The 18,615-nt window shown below is 36.2% G+C and overlaps 1 protein-coding gene across 2 annotated transcripts in view; it reads left to right on the forward strand.

The window, feature by feature from the left end:
* Positions 1 to 14,886, forward strand: part of Kua — a 42,347-nt gene extending 27,461 nt beyond the window's left edge. For both annotated transcript variants that reach the window (XM_065239104.1, XM_065239105.1), the window contains 4 exons: positions 6,699 to 6,910; positions 6,981 to 7,199; positions 14,388 to 14,557; positions 14,636 to 14,886. In XM_065239104.1, the coding sequence (XP_065095176.1) occupies positions 6,699 to 6,910; positions 6,981 to 7,199; positions 14,388 to 14,557; positions 14,636 to 14,726 (692 nt within the window). In that variant the 3' untranslated portion in view covers positions 14,727 to 14,886. The remainder of the gene's footprint in view (positions 1 to 6,698; positions 6,911 to 6,980; positions 7,200 to 14,387; positions 14,558 to 14,635) is intronic.
* The last annotated feature ends 3,729 nt before the right edge of the window (positions 14,887 to 18,615 follow it).

Genomic DNA, 18,615 nt, shown 5'->3' on the forward strand with positions numbered 1-18,615 from the left:
GAGCACTTGGATTGGGTGAAAAAAAAAATAAAGTGAAATAAAGATTCGTTATCCAAATTTATACATTGTTCTACATTCCATGAAAATTTCAAGACAATCGGTTGAGAGATTTTTTTTTGCGAGGACTTCTATGTGATTCAATTTAACTGTGGACACCTTTTACTGAAGAAATACCGATTTTAAAGCCATACACTGAAAATCTCAATATTTGATTAACTGCTCGGCAGTAATTAACAATTGTCACTTTTGTTTTTTAGCACCGAAATGTTCATCAAAATATGCAAAATCTCATCACGGTATTCTTTTATAAAAATATTCACCCCATTTTGAGATTTGACATATATAAAACATAACGGCGCCGGTGGTGTAGTGGTAAGCGTAATTACCTCTCACCCCAGCAGGCCTGGATTCAATCCCAGTCGGCGCCACCGGGATGTTCTGAGGCATAACATCTCTGATCACGCCTTCCTTCGGAAGGGAAGTAAAGCCGTTGGTCCCCGGTTCATGAGTTGATGGGTCGATAGGTAGGGTCCAGGTGTGGGAGCTGCCTTCCTGGCACGTGCGTCGGTAGCATTGGTGCTCAGCACGGAAAACAAGATCGACGGAAAAAACAAACCAAAGGAAAAAAAATATATATAAAACATCATGTTTTGAAGAAATTAACCCATGTATATTTTGTGGATTGATAGATAGTGTATTGCTGTTTTCTAAAATGTTGTCTTTTTGACAAATAGAAAAAAAAAAACTTTCCTGAGCCCGGTGGGTCGGTGTTCCAGTAATAGTGGTGTAGTGTTGCGGTATGGAGGTTGTGCCGGAATAATGAGGAGGACCCGGATAAGATTATTTTTCATCGGTAGCTGTCCTAAAATAAAGCATATTTGCATATTTCAAGGTAAAAATTAGCCCAAAAATTACGGAAAATCATTAATTTTCCTTAACTCCTCTGCACCTATAGTTGCGGTAGTGTTCGTATAATAGTGGAACCCATAAGAAACCTACGCATTCCACTATTATAGGAACCAAAGTTAGCAACTACCACAACTACTGGAACAGTGTTCCTATTAATGGAGGATGAGTTTTCTAAAATTGTATGCAATTTTATTACAGTGTAATATTTTTCTATCAAAATAGAGGTTGAAAGCTATAGATTGACGTAAAACAATTGTGTGTACATCGCATATTTATTGTTTAATTAATAAATTGGCTTAGTACCTCCACTACTGGCTCACCCACCCTATGTCTTGGAAAAATCACTCAAAGTTGAAGCTGAAAATTGATTTCCATAAATAATGCTCCATATCATATCATACATAATGCTTCATATCACAATGCTGGATATGCTGGAAAAATGTGTATTCAATAAAGTTTGTGGAAATGATAAGTTCAACAATTTTGTAGAATATTTTTTTATGAAAAATCGATAATCAATAAAGTTACAATTTTCAAGTGGCGTCCCAATGAGTATAATTTATAGACGACCCCTTCATCATCTGCATTATCTTACATGTAAAAACTCCTCTCAATACAACAAATTGATTGAACTTCATCTTCATCCACTTTTTATTTTGTCCTGGAATTTGCAGCATTCTTTAGCAAAAGTTCAGTACTTCTTTGTTTTGTGTACATTTAGGGAAAATCGGGTAAAACGGATACCTCAAGGATTGTTTTTGATTTTTCGTTAATAAATAATAAATTTTACCAGTATTCTGTGAGTTTAACTAAAGGATGCATCATATTATAAATCTTAATACTATTTAAAAAATATATCTTTAAACATTATAAATGGTCAAATAATTCACATCATTTTTTAAATACGGGACAAACGGACAGTTGCTATTGTAGTAAAAAAAAATTAATTAAAAATTGACTAGATACGAAATTTTTGTCTTCGGTAAAGTTTTTCGTATAGACAAAAACCTATTCTAGACTATTGATGAACAAAAGTGACTGTTATGAAACACAGCTTATGTTTGAGAAAACATTTTTAAATAAACAAAAGCTTAAAGTTAAGTTCTAGCGATCTCTGGGGAGAGAGTTCTAAATTATGATGCTAACCATATAATTGTTTTAGTTCATCTTAGAAACTTTGCCAAAAACAGAATCCTTCTATCCTTCTATCTCGAAACAACGTCAAGCAATAGTGAAAGCTGATGAGTAAATTCTGAGCGAAACTGTTTGCCATAGAATATGATTAAGATGTTAAGTTAGGGCGCTCAGTTCAAAATGAATGTCACACTAGAGCAACCTGGTGAGTTAATTTTGAACTAAACTCTTTACCTATAGACCTTGCCCATCTGAAAACCTTTACAACTAGTCCATATGTTAAGTAAGAGCAATCAATGAAACATTAATGTCCCACCAGCGCCACCTGGTGAGTGGATTCTGAACTAAACTCTTTACTATAAAATAGCGATCGCGCACGGTAGGACTCGATTTATTATGTTGTGATTTTATGATTAATACAGGTAATACGGTGTGAGTTTATTTATTGCATACAGGACTTGGTATCAATAACATTACAATCTGGACAAGTGACAGTAATATACATAATTGAAAGATGACATTTATTGGTTAGAATGTTAACTCTTCCATAATTCACTGTAAAGGCGGTAAATGTCGCTTGCACGAACGATGCATCTGAACAACTTTGCGAAGGCATGAACCTTGAATCTATTCAAGATGTTAAGTTATGGCAAAGAATTCAAAATGAATGTCACACTAGCCTGGTGAGTGAGTTCTGAACTAAACTCTGTTCCTTAAGATACGTCTTGTCCATCTGAATAACTTTTCTGGAGACGGGAACTATCAATGTGTATTAATGATGACGCAACTTGATTGTTTTTGTTTTAGCGACATCTAGTGAGTGAATTATGTCATACACTATGCATAGCTTTGAATACCTAGTATTCTAAAATATCTTTGCAGAAGAAAGCAACATCCTATATGGCTGGGGTCTCGTGATATAAACATCCCTAGCATCAAAATATGCCACTTCATGGGTATATTTAAACAATGACAGCCCCCTCCCCCCAGAGAGATCCGCCCCTAAGAGAATCTGATAGTTTAAACAGAAAGTACACTCGATTTAATTTGCGAATCATTTGAAATTTCCGAAATCCATTGTAATTTCGTTAAGATACGGCAATTTGAATTAGGGGTTAAATTTATCGCAGGGTACAGACAACGTGAGTATTTCAATAAAAAAATATCCAATAAATAGGTTTTATGTTATTTTTTTAAGATTTCATCTAATATTACAAAGCTCTGGTATACGCACCTATAAGTGAAAGAATTTGTTAAATCCATCAACAAATAAAAATGTTACAGCTTTCCAAAGCGACCTGGGGTCAAATTGACCCCAAGGTACAAACAAAGGGTTAAATATCGTCAATTAAGAGTGGGTGTGACCAAACCCCAATTATTCAATATTTGAGTATTCAAAAAAAATCAGGTGCCTGTATTACCTCACTGTGGGTCATACCCAGAATACCCCCGCATTTGAAATGAGATTTAAAAGTTACCATTGTTACAATTTTCGATTTCTTTTACAGTGTGTATTTTTTGCAGGAATGTAAAGCCAGTTCCCAACAGCTATATCTCAGGCGTCATTTCGAGTAAATGAGCCGTTTTCGAGCTATGGCTTATTGAAAAATGTAGAAAACGCCATTTTGAAAAATTAGGTGTGTTTCAAAATGGCCAAATACCAACAATTGGTTTATTGCACCTAGCGAACGATTATGCAAAGTTTCAATGAATTCTGAGAGGGGAGAAGTTTGATCGAATCGTCAGCTGGCGTGGATTTGCTCAGTTATTGTAGAACCATTAGGATAGATGTACCAGTTATGGCTATACGTTTCTATTATGGTGTGTTCCAATTATGGGATAGGAGAATCCCATAAGCCAGAATTGGATCACACCATAATACCCAACCAACATTTTCAAGTTTTATTAAGGTTTTAAAGCACTCTACAAGTAAAATTGATGGTCTTCAGAACCGTCATAAAACCATAAATGTTACTTGGGTAGGAACGTATAGCCATAACTGGTACACCTACATACAGTCGCTAGCATATCAAGTTGTAGAGAGTTCATTGCATCGGTATACTAATACCACAGACAAACAGACGTAACTCTTCATTGTGTAGCTTCGTTCATGCATTTAACGGTTGATTTGAATATTATCAGTTCCGCGAACTACTCGCCGCAGCGCTGGCATCAGATCACTTTGACGCTTCTATACATTCTATAGAACTTTTATGCAATATTGTTTACGAGTTAGCGAGCAAGCTTGTTTTCCGCGAGAAGCCAGAGAGATGTCGTTGCTGAGGTTATATGTTTTGAGATACTATGTTTTCAAGAACAAGTTTTTCAAAGAGTTACGTCTATTTGTTTGTGATAATACCTAAGAAGAGCATCAGAAGATGCTGAACGATATTTAAAACTATTTTCGGCAATCCTGACCATCCAAAGGGCTTTCCTGGAGCATCGTGTGCAGAATAGGAGATGAGAGAGTTTACCTGTGGCCACAGTTTATACAGATTAAACATAATATATGCATAATTTTCAACGCAAGGGGAGGGGTTTGACACTTCTTATGTGCACAGTTAGTTATGTTTTTACCATATCGGCAATTTGTTGCCGGGATTTGCACAGCCAATTGCTTGGCAATAAGTTTTTATGAGAGATGCCGTATGTTTGCTGAAATTCAGCGATAGGGTAGAGAACTACTTCGGCCTAATCGCCCATTTTGGGCCTATCGAGCAGAAAACTTCAAATAAATCCATGATTTCAGAGTTACCAAGTCAATTATGCGTTTGGTACGATACTTTAGCTAATAAGCTACGGAACGAAGTCAATGAGAATGCGTGATATGAAGGCTTGCACCCATTTTTTCCGAAAAACAAAAGAAGTGCTCCGACCGAATCAATTTTTATCTTCATCCGATAGGCCGAAGTAAATTCATTGGCGTTTCAATGGCGTTTCAATGCGTTAGGCCAAGTTTTGAATCCGTAGGCCGAGTTTGGCGTCAAGAAGCAGTGTTAGATTTTTGACAATATCTCAACGATGGGATTCTCTTTATCAAATATTCCGGTACATACGGAAGGCCATCAGTAAAAATAACATTCCGTTTGGTGCTAAACTGCGCTAGATTAAGAATGATTAAGTGCGTGTTGTGCTTAATAGGCCGGAAATGGGGTATTTAACCCTACATTTTCGGAGACTTAGCAACCAAACGTCTTTTTCGCTAGGATCTCAATAAAATTTGTTTGCCGGCTTTGCTATGCAAATCTCGGTGAAAATATCTGAGATTCTCTAAACAAAATTATGTGTTGGAACTGTTTTGTCAGGAAATTAAGGACAAAAATGGTATAACGCTCAAAAGGCCATTATCATGGCTGAGTTTACAAGCAAATCAGCCATTATAACGACCATTTGTGGATTCTACCAACCTTGTTCTTAAATAAAGGTACCTATACCATGCGTCTCCATAAAACATATTCAACAACAAGTTGACGCATGTTCCTCCCGTAGTAAAACGCGTTGATGACAGAAGTTCACTTTAAACATGTTCAATTTTGGTAATAGCATTCCGCATAATTGCCTATCCCAAGCAATAATTACCTGCCTGCCAATTGTTGTGGTTAGAGCACGTTCTGCAACAGCCTAATTCATCATGAATTAATCGCTATTTAGTTGATCACAAATGGAAGTGTCGCGTGGTGTGACGTACACGTGGCCCACTAATGGCCTGAATTGTTGATTCTAATGAGGGGCTGTTCATAAACTACGTAGTAATTTTTATGAGTGGATTTTTATGAATATTTGTATGGACAATTGACACTTGCCTACTTCCACCCCCTAAGGTGCCTACGTGGTTTGTGAACAGCCCCTAAAGTGGAACGACGATGACGGTTAGAGCACAGCAGAAGAGGGCTGTCGACAGTGGCGATATAATTCAGTTCTTTGTGTAATGTAATTGCTGTCCCAATCCTTGGTAAACACGATTTTCTCTGCCTATGGTCAATGGAAAAGAGTTTCTTTGTTTTAACTTACCTACAAGCTACAAGTGCACAGGTGGAAACACTTTGGTTTCGTTTTATTGGCGGTGGTGGTAGGTGCGACAGCCGTGTTACAGGATAATTCGACACAGTGGCGACGGTTGGCTCTAGGAGAAAGCGCACGGTTGACCCGACCGTCGGTAGGTGGTTCTGTTATGATATGCAAATGTGGCTCGTGCACGACTGTTGATATTTAGCATGCTAGACTGGCGGTATGAAAGGGGTCGCTATATTATTTTTATAATTATAATTCACTGGAATCGTGAATGGAAAATCTGGCAGTGGCTTTCACCAATACTGTTGGGTCCGAAAGCGACTGAACATACTCACTACAGCTGACAACTCTAGCAGCTAATTAAAATTCAAACTATTTGGTACACAAATTTGCTATGAATGGCAAACATTGCTTGTCTGTAGAGTAAAAATCCCGGGAACATTTTCCATTTAGTGCAAGTAGTAGTAGTGTAAAAATACTAAGAACACATTAACTTAGTTGATTGATTTAACCAAAAGATACAGGTTATTTTATCGATTCTCCTGAATGTGCTTAAAAGAACAATCAGTTCAAAAGCGATGTAGTCAGCCACTTTTCATAGCCATAATTACTTATACATGAAACACAACCAATTTCCATTGCAGGTAAACGTACTCAGGAAATCATCTGTGTCTACATCTGCATCGCGCTAATTGTTATCAATCTGTTCCTCATCCTCAAACACTTCCGCATCGAACGGATAAGCAAAGTGCTGGTGGCTGCTATGTTCGGTATTCTGACAGCCGATTTCGGGTCCGGCCTAGTACACTGGGGAGCAGACACATGGGGCTCGGTCGAGCTTCCAATAGTGGGGAAGGTAAGTGCCATCGCCATCATTCCGGTATTTGCGCGTTTAATTAAAATTCAATCTTCATCTTATTCGGCAGAATTTTTTACGACCTTTCCGGGAGCATCACATCGATCCGACCTCAATCACTCGACACGATTTCATCGAAACCAACGGGGACAACTTCATGGTGGCCGTGCCCATTCTGGCCAAGCTTGCGTGGAATTTTTTCACCCGATCGAACTCGGAAATACAGCAGGAGTACGCACTGAGCGCGTATCTGTTTCTGTGTTCAATCTTCATCGCTATGACTAATCAGGTAAGGGAGGCTGAAATGTATAATACAGTAATGTCCCGATTTTGTCAGCCATGTATTTGAAAATCTTTTCTAATGTTCTACAAAGCACATGCGCTTTTTAGGTGGACTTATAGAATCAAAGGATACCTTTAACATCCAACATGAAGATGAATGAGAAAGATTTGGAATTACGGCTATGTAAAATTATTGAAAGATAAAAGTTTAATGCGCGGAGCGGCTGACAAAATCGGGTCATTGCTGAGAATGTTATATCCAGCTCCCATGATCTGCACTCTTATTTAAAAGGGGTGTTTAGGGGGTAATTGGGGTTCAATTTCGCCAAGAATATGTTTAGACGTTTTAAAACTTTAAATTTTTAGTTACTCGAAGTTAAACACACTTGACGGAATGTGAATTAAAAACATGAATTATTTATCCAAGGGATCTGACTCTGCTTACTAATTTGAATTCCGACACTCGGAACATGCGCTCTACTTTGATATGATTATAGTATACGTCAGATTCTGGTCACTTTTCCGGTCATACCAGGAGCATGTATAGCCAATGCACAGTGGTCCAGAATGCAGATTTAGCTGAAAGGATAAGTTTTGAGACTGCAATTGAAATTTTAGAAAAAAAAAAGTTTTTTCAATGTGTTTCCATTATTGTTGAGTGTGCAACAGGAGCTAATCTAAATGATGTGAAAAATGGTATTGAAAGCAATCTGGGTGAAAAATATAGTACTGTTGTTCCCACTTCGGTGCCAAGATTGAAATTAGTGGGCATGAGCGATCAGTATTCCTCCGATGTCTTCATTGACTACTTAAAAAGGCAAAATGAAGACATCGCTATAAATGATGTAAAAGTAGTGAACATGTTTGAAAATCCACGCTTCACGTATAACAAGTTTAGTGTTGTAATTGAAGTCGATAGTTCCCGCGATTAATGTGTTGAGATGCTTCAAATGTGGAAAATTTAGGCACAAGAGCATGGATTGCAAAAATTGTGATAGATGCTCTAGGCCAACAACACAAAACGTCGGAGTGTACGTCAACTGTATTGAAATGTATTAATTGTTTGAAAATGAATAAAGAACGTAAAATGAACTTGGACGTCAACCATGCTGCATTTAGCTCGGAATGTTTGCTCTATAAAAGACTTTTTGATCAGAAGAAAAGCAGCTTGCGTTTCAACAAATAGCAGCCAAGTTCCAGGAATGTGAATCAATTCGATTTTTTGTATTTTAATATTGCGGAGTTGTCAATTAACTACGTAGCATTGCGTCAGATTTTTGAGGAAAAATGTCCTCTTTTAGTTTTATTATCTGAAACTCATATTGTAGAAACTGAAGATTTTGATCAATATAGTATTCCGGGATATAGTGTTGCTGCTTGTTTATCACATTCTAGACACACTGGCGGTGCTACTATTTATGTCAAAGAATCAGTTAATTCAACCTTCGTACCAACGAAGTTATTGATGGCAACTGGTTCTGGGCTTTACAGTTGTACGTGGCATGAAGATGGGTAATTATGGTGTTTTGTATCATTCTCCCAGTTCTAGCTCGAGACATTCCTTGATTCTAGTAAATTAAATATATTAGCTGGTGATTTTAATTTCAATTGGCGTGACAACCATAATTCGAATCATTTGAAGCGTTTAGCTGAGTTTTTCAATTTAAAGCAAACGGTAAATCAATATACGCGTATTTCCAGGAACAGCAGAACTTTAATTGACCAAGTTTATTCCAATTTTGATTCCATTTGTTCAGTTACGGATACTGATTTGAAAATAACCGATCATTAGACCTTAGTGATTAATGTCTTAGACCATGTTAACGATAGTGATAAAAAAATTGAAGTGCTGGAGGAAATATTCGAAACAGGCTGTTTCGAATCTTGTTGAGAGGAGCGTGGATTATCCATTCGCGGCCAGTAATTTAGATGAATCTACAGCTGTTCTTAATAACGCTTTGAAAACGTGTACCAATCAACTAGTTGAGCAAAAGTTTGTTTCTTTGAAAAACTCGAACAGCTGGTACAATTTGAAACTTATGCGTCTTAAACCTTTGGTTTGTTTTTTCCGTCGATCTTGTTTTCCTTGCTGAGCACCAATGCTACCGACGTGCCAGGAAGGCAGCTCCCACACCTGGACCCTACCTATTGACCCATCAACTCATGAACCGGGGACCAACGGCTTTACTTCCCATCCGAAGGAAGGCGTGATCAGAGATGTTATGCCTCAGAACATCTCGGCGGCGCCGACTGGGATTGAATCCAGGCCTGCTGGGGTGAGAGGTAATCACGCTTACCACTACACCACCGGCGCCGTTGTCGCGTCTTAAACAGAAAAGGGACAAATGGTACAAAAAGTTTTGTAGATCAAATAATGACAATCACTGGAATAGGTACACAATCGCGCGTAATAAGTATTCAAAATCGATAAAGAAAACTCGTTGTGAATATGTTCAAAGGAAGATTGATCAACATCAAAACAACAGCAAAGAGTTATGGAAAATGTTGAAATCTTTATTAAAACCTAGTAATTGCAAACCGCGGTCCATAACTTTTAATTGCACATTAGAACAGTCAGAACAAGTAATTGTAGCTAAGTTTAATGATTATTTTGTAGACAGTGTTTCATTGACTAATCAATCCATTGAATTGGTCGATGAACCTGACGAAATAAAACAGCCAGGTAATAGTAGTTGTAGATTTGAAGTTTTTCACCCAATTACATTAGATGAACTTAGAGTTATTTGTTTTTCATTAGGAAAATCCGCTGGAGTAGATAATGTTAATGCTAGAGTTATTCAAGATTGCTTTCATGTCATTGGCCACTTCTTGCTGGACCTTATTAATGAATCATTGCAAACTGGACATGTGCCACAAATTTGGAAGGACTCCACATTCAAAAAGTTGCTGGAACGATTAAAGCCGAAGAGTCTCGTCCTATCAACATGTTGCACACATTAGATAAAATTTTAGAACTTGTTGTTAAAGGCCAGCTGTTGGAGTATTTAAATAGTAATAGTTTGTTGATACCAGAACAATCGGGATATCGGGAAGGTCATTCTTGTGAAACCGCGTTGAATTTAGTATTAGCGAAGTGGAAAAATAACTTGGAGTGTAGATATACGATTGTTGCTGTTTTATTGGATCTGAAACGCGCTTTTGAAACAATTTCTAGGCCCTAATTGTTAAGATCAATCAAGCGCTTTGGAATTACGAGTACTGCATATAAATGGTTTGAGAGCTATTTGTCTGACAGAACTCAACGGACTGTTTTTAATGATTCTGTTTCCAGTCCCGTGGGGAATAACCTTGGAGTACCCCAGGGAAGTGTATTAGGGCCCCTTTTATTTATTATGTATATTAATGACTTGCGACGTGTTTTACGATTTTGCGACATTAATCTTTTTGCAGATGATACTGTGTTATTTATTGCAGCTAAGGATTTAGATGATGCCGTTTTACACTTTACACTTGAATGAAGATTTGCGTTCTCTAAGTAGATGGTTGAAGTATAAGCAGTTAAAATTGAATACAAGTAAATCTAAATTTATGGTAATTTCGCGGAATCGAGTAAATGAGAACGTCTCTGTTGTAATTGATGATGAGACTATTGATCGCGTTCGGGAGATTAAATATCTTGGCGTGATTATTGATGACACACTTAAGTTCAACTCTCACATTGACAATATCATCCAGAAAATTGCCAAGAAGTATGGAATTCTATGTCGACTTAACAACGAGTTAACTATTGCCAGTAAAATACAGCTATACAAATCGATCATCTTTCCTCATCTTGACTTTTGCCCTTCCATTTTATTTCTGGCCAATGCAACACAAATATCGACATTACAGCGCTTGCAGAGTAAAATAATGCGTTTGATTTTGAGATGTAATAGATTCACTTCCTCAACTTTGATGTTAGACGCCTAACAATGGTTGTCGGTGAAGCATAGAATTGTATATTTGACTTTGGTGTTCATTTTTAAAGTAGTTAACGGTTTGCTGCCTCGATATTTGTGTGATCGAATTGAAAGAGGAAGTGACTTTCATAGATATAATATTAGAAACGCGGCTGAAATAAGATCACCACATTTATTAACTTGTGCTTCACAAAATTCATTATATTATAGAGGAATAAATGTTTTCAATTCGATGCCTAGATATATAAAAAGTTCAGCAACACTTACAGAATTTAAAAGACACTGCATTTCACACATTAAACCTGTCTTTTGAACAGTTTTACAGTGATTTTTGTTTTTTATGAATTGACAATTTATGTATCTTGACGAAATTATCTCTAACGGATTATTTTATATGGATAGCTGTCATAACGACTTTTTAATAATTATTATAGCACTGCAAAAACTATTTCTGTTCGCCATGATGGTGATGATGGATTTTTAATATTTGATTTAATAGTAGATTAATTAAAAAAAAAGTAGTCTACATAGGTTTGAGACTCTCGCACATATTAAAAAAACAATGCAATTTTGAAGCTTATTTGGAAGATACCTTGACATAGTAGTAGGTTTTCTGGCAAATGTTGGGGTTTCGTGAGCATTGCTGAAAACTATGATAGCATCAGATTGCGGGGTTGCTAGTGTAATAGGATGTTTTGTTGATTGTTCATTAACTCTTGATCGCTTGTAATACTTATGAATATTTTAGGTGGACAAAAAGGCGAACTAAGAGGTGAACGCCTGAGCTTTTCCACATTTGTATCGCTGTGAAGCAACTGTAAACTCTAGAAGGAATTTATATCAGTAATTGTAACAGGTTCGACTTTGTTTGCAAACCTGTTTAAATTGTCATCTATAATTATTTTAACGATTAATCGTCCAGCTCAAACCTTTGTAGGGGTAAGAGGTGGAACCATCATCATTCAACAAAGTTGTTCCTTATAGTTAGGCCTTTATTTTTATGGCATTGAATTCTAAAGGGGTTCTTAATATCATTGAAATCAAAAATCTAACTTTTTTGTTTGAATAAATTGAAGATTCTTCGGCAAAGTTATAGCTGACCTAATTTAAAGCAACATTGTTAAAAAAAACCTTTTTCGTATCTCATGAATTGACCGATCTATTTTCCGAAATTGAGCTAGGGTGTCTCTAAAAAAAAAAAACAGTTTTTTTTTATCAAGTTTTCTCATTTCAAATTTCTCGGTAAAGATGTCGTGGAATAACATTTAAATCTTTTGAAGGCGCAAATTTTTGCTGCTTAGAGCTTGTCGATATCTTTCGACAATCAATAGTTATTGAAGTTTTTCTACTAAAATATGCCCTTTTGAAATGTTAATATCTCTGGTTAGGGCAAACAAACAAAAAAGTTTTTTTACAGCATTTTCTAGGGCGTATGTTATTCTCAATAATTTGAAAAAATAGAGGTCTTCATTTTTTTAAACTTGTATAAAATCAATTTTAATTTTTTTTTTCAATTTTTTTACTATAATTGGGGATATCTTTTTTATTAGAAGAGATACAGACGACAACTTTGGTTTTTAAACATTTATCTAAAAGAGTTTAAGTCTCTAGAGGATGATTTTTATGAGAAATTTGAAAATTCATTTTTTAGAGGCGCCCTAGCTCAATTCAAGAAAATAGCTCTAAATCGGTCAATCTAAGAGATAAAAAAAAAAAGTTTTTTTTTAACAAACTTGATTGAAATTAGGTCAGCTATAACTTTGTCGAAGAATACCTTAATTTCTTCAAATAAAAAGTTAGATTTTCGGTTTCAATGATAATAAGAACCACTCTAGAATTAATTGTCTTAAAAATGAGACTTTTAGTCTAAAGTTTCAATTTCAGGTTCAAAACATATCCTTCCAGCTTAATCTGCATACTGGACCACTGTGCAATGTTACACTGGGTACTCAATGTTTTTGTTACTGAACTTTCATGCGGTTAGATACGTCGCAAGATATGGTTTGCCTATTTTCAAATTGTGATCTCTTCCTGAGGGTTTCCCGAGACACGGCCAGTTATGGCCAATGTTGTTCCTAATACGAAATATAATCTCCGGACATGTTTAATTTAAATTCTCATGTGATTTGATGAGCCGTCTGAAGGGTTTTGGTCATGTCAGATTTTGGCTTCCATGCAGGTACCCTGAAAATACCCGGCTGTAATCAACGTAGGTCTGGGAACTTAATTAGTTACCTCAATCGCATGTCGGATTTTTGCCCACTTTAGTTTTACTCGTTGCTCATGAGATCAAACCCATCATGACCCTTGTCAGATACTGACCACTTTGACGGGAGATCTGCGTGGATGTCCTGCTATTTGTTTTCATCTGGCTTGATTTGATTTTTCTAAAAATATTGGAAAAAAACATATCAAAAATCCAATAAAATCAGTTTTTCTTAGATTCCTGCAAAAAAATACGGAGGAACATATTTTTTATCGCATCATTAAAAAAGTCTGGACTTAGAATAAAACCAAAAGAACACTTTATGCGGTTTTGTAGTCCAAATCAAAACGTATTTTTTTTCTCAGCACTAAGCTTCCTTTTAAGGATAAAACTTTCCATATGTTTGATATTTATAAATTTTCATAGAGATTTACAGCATTTGTATTGCAAAAGCACTGTTAAAATTTGGATTGCCTCTCATCCCAAAAGGCTTGTGTTCAAATCCCAGTCAGCACCGCCGGGATTTTCTGAGGTACAAAATCTCTGATCACGCCTTCATTGGAAAGGGAAGAAAAGCCGTTGGTCCCAGGTCCATGAGTTGATGGGTTGATAGGTAGGGTCCAGGTGTGGGAGTTGCTTCCTTGGCGTCGGTAGCGTTGGTACTGAGTACGGAAAACAAGATCGACGGAACAAACAAATCAAGGAAATAAAGCACTGCAAAAATTCAAAATTTATGAACAGCTGTTAGACAAGGTCGAAGGACAAAAAAATTAACGAGCAAATTTGGATACGACAAAAGCATTAGAAAATAAAAGGTTAAACAAGCAAGGCACAAACTCGTTGCCTAGTAATCGGAGCTCACTTAGCAGATCTGAATCGGAGCTTATTCAGACAACAACTTGCTTCTTCAGCTAAAATATGGCTTACTCAGTTTTTGGGGAAGGCTCTTTTTATGCGTTTATAAATAGGTCCTGCAAATCTGTGATGTTCATTTGGGATGCGGATATTTTGAAAACCATGGTAATTACATTATATTTCCAACGAATGATATTCAATTTTACAATTCCAGATTCACAAATGGTCCCACACCTACTGGGGCCTACCGAAGTGGGTACTGTTTCTGCAGAACAATCACATCATTCTGCCGCGGAGACACCATCGCATTCATCACGTGGCGCCGCATGAAACATACTTTTGCATCACCACTGGATGGCTCAACTGGCCCCTGGAGAAGATCAAGTGCGTTCGTCTAATTGCAGAGCTGTTTGTTATCCAACAATGGTTGTTCATTTAGTAAAATTTTCATCCCTTTTTCAGATTCTGGTCAACGCTGGAAGCCATCATCGAGGTTTGCACTGGTCACAAACCACGGGATGACGATATGAAATGGGCACAGAAGCGAACATGATCGTATACGAGCTCACAGCAACCACGCTTCATCATCAGATTCCTAGTAGCCATCTGTGTTCGTTAGGAACGCTGCTCATGTTCACGTACGCTGTGCTGATTTTTACTACTTTGTTCATTCATCATCATACCACGCGTCCAGTAGAATATTCGCCATGATGCAGATTTTATACAAAAGACAGCTAACAAAAGGATGATTACAATTCGAGTGATGCTGAAACAACGATATTTTGATGAATTTTACCTGTAGGATCTAAATGAAATCATAATAGGGCAAACGAGATCGTTGTTGAGTTGGGCAGGTTTAGGAAATGTTAATCAACTCAAAGCGCATTATACTAGCTTTACATAAAATGGTACTTAAAGTAATGCGAAGGAAGGCTCATATTATACATGATGGGCACTAAGAGCAGCGCTTATCAAATGAATGTAAGAGAACGAAAGCTTACTTATGCCTTATGGAAGAAAACTCACGGATCTAGAAATGAACACAAATGATAGAAAGGATGTACAGAAATGTGCACAAACTAGTACATGCATTCTAATTTATAACTCATTGTTTACACCAAATCCATTGCCATATGTGTATGGTAGAAGAGTGAAGCAGCTTAGCACATTCCTATTGGGCTGTATGATAGGTAAATGCAGTGGGAAATGAGTTTGTAGAATATTAATATTTCAGGCGAAAACTCACACTTACGGAAGCTTTCATTTTATAAGGAATCTTGTCGTTCGGAAGGGAAAAACTTCGTTGCTTAGAAGCAAGAGTTGAGAGGATTAATGAATAATTGAAGTTTTCCTGAATGACACAAGTCATGAGTTCTTTTTAGTTACCGATTGATGGCAGAAGTGCAACTGGAAACATACCACTTGGCAGGCAAACAAGTTGTGGGTGCCCTACCATGTGGACATCGTAAGAAGCTTGCATAGTTCAAGTGGTGTGGTCAGTTGTTGCACATTTTCCTAGAAATATAGGATGCGATTGTTGCATGTGGAAAACTTATTCGTTATTCGTTAGTTTGTTGGAAACAGTGCTCGATGTAGGTAAAACAAGTCTGAAAAATTAATTGAGCTCGAACAAGCAAACACAAAATATCTATCTGTTGCCAATCAAAGCATTCCAGAGCAAGAAGAAGAGCTGTATACGATTGTTTCAGCTTCCCTGTCTTTGACCTAGCCATTTAAAAATTCGGAGAAAATTAATATTAAATACTTTTTACCACAAAGAGGCTGCTGTCAGTTCAACATACTTGTTTATAAACTTTGGGGAGGGCTTAGGTGGCCCCTTTCATATCCTCAACTGCATCGGTAACTCTTCATATAATCAATGAAACAATACATATTGAAACGCAAGCATGGTAGATTTATGCAACAGTGTCTGGTGAAAACTGCTCTGATCAATAGGTTTATGTTAAGCTTGCATACCGAGAAGGGGTTGATAGGGTTAATGTTCATAATGTCGGCCTAGGTGACTCTAATATTGGGCCCATACATACATTGCAGACGAAAGCATTTTTGCCAATTTTTCAGTAACATCCAAAAATATCCATTTGATGACGGATTTTTCTAAGAAAAGTTGAAGAACAGGAGATTTTTATCGATGGGCCCAATCTTTAGATATATGCCAACATTAGAGTTATTTCCCTTTTATATTGGCAAACGATCATTCGTGTTTCTCTCCTGTCATAGTCATTGTTGGTGGAGAGAGTATTTTAAGCAAAGCAAACCGATTACATTTTAAACTATTTTATTTTTTCATTCTGTGTGTGAAATATTGGTACCTTCTCATTGTGACCACCACAATTTCAAAGCCCTTGAATAATTGAATCGATTCCTGATTTCTATGGAATCTTATGTTAGCGAGGATTTCCCACAGCATGTAGAATGAATGGTCATAATGACCGTTGTTTAATGATGACGGATTAATTTAATTTAGTGGATAATAAATTCTTTATTGTTAATAATAAGTTTTAAGAATAATAATATCATTTGATAGATAACGGTAAACCAGTACAAGAGCTTAGGAATGAAAGTAACACGTTTTGTTTAATACGGTAATATGGGAGGCATTTTTTTTATCTTACTCTAGGGACCTTTCTCTTCATAATTGCAGTTCTACATTGAAGATCTGAAAATAGATTAAATTTAATTACAAAAAGGCAGCTTATCTTTCTAGACCATAATGGCGGGCTATTGAAACACCATAATACACAAGAAACACCACTCAAAATGCAGTGTTTACATGCAGCAGTAGCGTAATTTAAAGGCAACACCATTAAAATGCACAACAATGAGGATATACACGTGGCCGTTTTACAATAGCAAAATCGTACAATCAATATCAAAGAGAATCGTAAACCATATTCTACACATTTTTTCCATATTTTCACATGACTTGCTTGAGCATGAAATACAAGATATCTGATAAAACGAAAGAACCAACTCAAATTAGAAACTATATTTTTATTAGGTCTTATTTTGTTATCTGAACAATAGCTTTATCAAGGAACAGCGTTGATGATTTTGTACTGCAACCATTCAAGAGCTGAAAATGAAATATATATACATATTTACTCCACTTTTGCAACTTTACATGAGAGATCAACGAATGTGCTTAGGAATGGGAATGGATGATATTTTGGGCAGAACATAGCTTTTGATAACACGAGTATCGCAATGGATGAAAATAAACAGCTAACTTCGTTAAGCTACACGACGATAGGCGTTTTAAAGTGATTTTTTAAATTTTGATGATGACAATATCCATTACAAATGTTCATGTATCTGTTTAACATTGAATACAAAATTTAAATTTTTTATGAACCTGCATCAGACGAGATATTGTGGATTCAATAATTTGATCCATTCGATTCAAAGTTACCTCTCGTGGCGAACATAAGAACTATCAAAATGATGCTGTTTTCAAAAGTTTACACGCTATAACAGAGAGAAGTTTTAAAATGCATTTAGACTTCAGTGACTGACATACTTTTCCTGTAGTAGGCCACAGCACTGCACCTATGTGAGGAACATTGCACTGTGGTCCAGGAAGCAAAATTAGGTGGAATAAATTAATAACTCGAAAAATATTAGAGATAGCGTATTGACGTCTTCTGAACATTTTCTTGTGAGCTTTATTCGCATTGGTTGCAAAAGTGTCCTAAACGCCAAATTCTACCAGCAACGTAATTTGGCCTCTAACTTTTTTATTTCAATAGATAGAGAAACTAAATATTGTACAAAGTTGTGAATTATAAAAAATTAGAAAACTTTCTTGAACATCGTTTTTGTTTATCTCTTCTATATTTGGAGATATAAGCCATTTAAAAAAACAAAAGCCAAAAATCAGTTTTTCTGTCATATTTTTTTTTAAATATCACTTTTTCGGCCTACTATGTTCAGAACGATTATAGTTAATTTTAAAATACATATTTGCTCCAAAGACACTATACCAGTACAAGTCTCCTGTCAAAAGTTATCGTCAGTTTTGTAGTCTTTTAGCTCAAATTTTCAAGCGTAATATTTCAAAATGGCGCAAGTACAACCGATAGTGATACATATCACTTTAAAAAGCATATCAAGAAGTACATTTTAGCAACTTTTGGTGAAGGTAATTTTTGATTTTTTTAAATAAATGCACTTTGAAAATAGGGGTTTTATTCCATAAATCTTCATTGTTCGAACTTCTTTCGAGTATCAAAGAACCAGATCGATGATACACTATTTTGTGAATACATTTATATAATATATAGCATATAATCTTCAAAATAGCATAAGAAATGGAACCCAAGCAAGACTGCTAATGCCCTTAACATAAACAAGAATATTATTTATAGGTATGCGTATTTCATACACAAACAGACGAATTTGAAAATTTTAATCAATCATTC

This window comes from Ochlerotatus camptorhynchus, unplaced genomic scaffold (assembly GCF_037179485.1).
Source record: "Ochlerotatus camptorhynchus isolate MF236.1 unplaced genomic scaffold, CSIRO-AGI_Acam_v1.1 ptg000050l, whole genome shotgun sequence".
NCBI lineage: Eukaryota > Metazoa > Arthropoda > Insecta > Diptera > Culicidae > Ochlerotatus > Ochlerotatus camptorhynchus.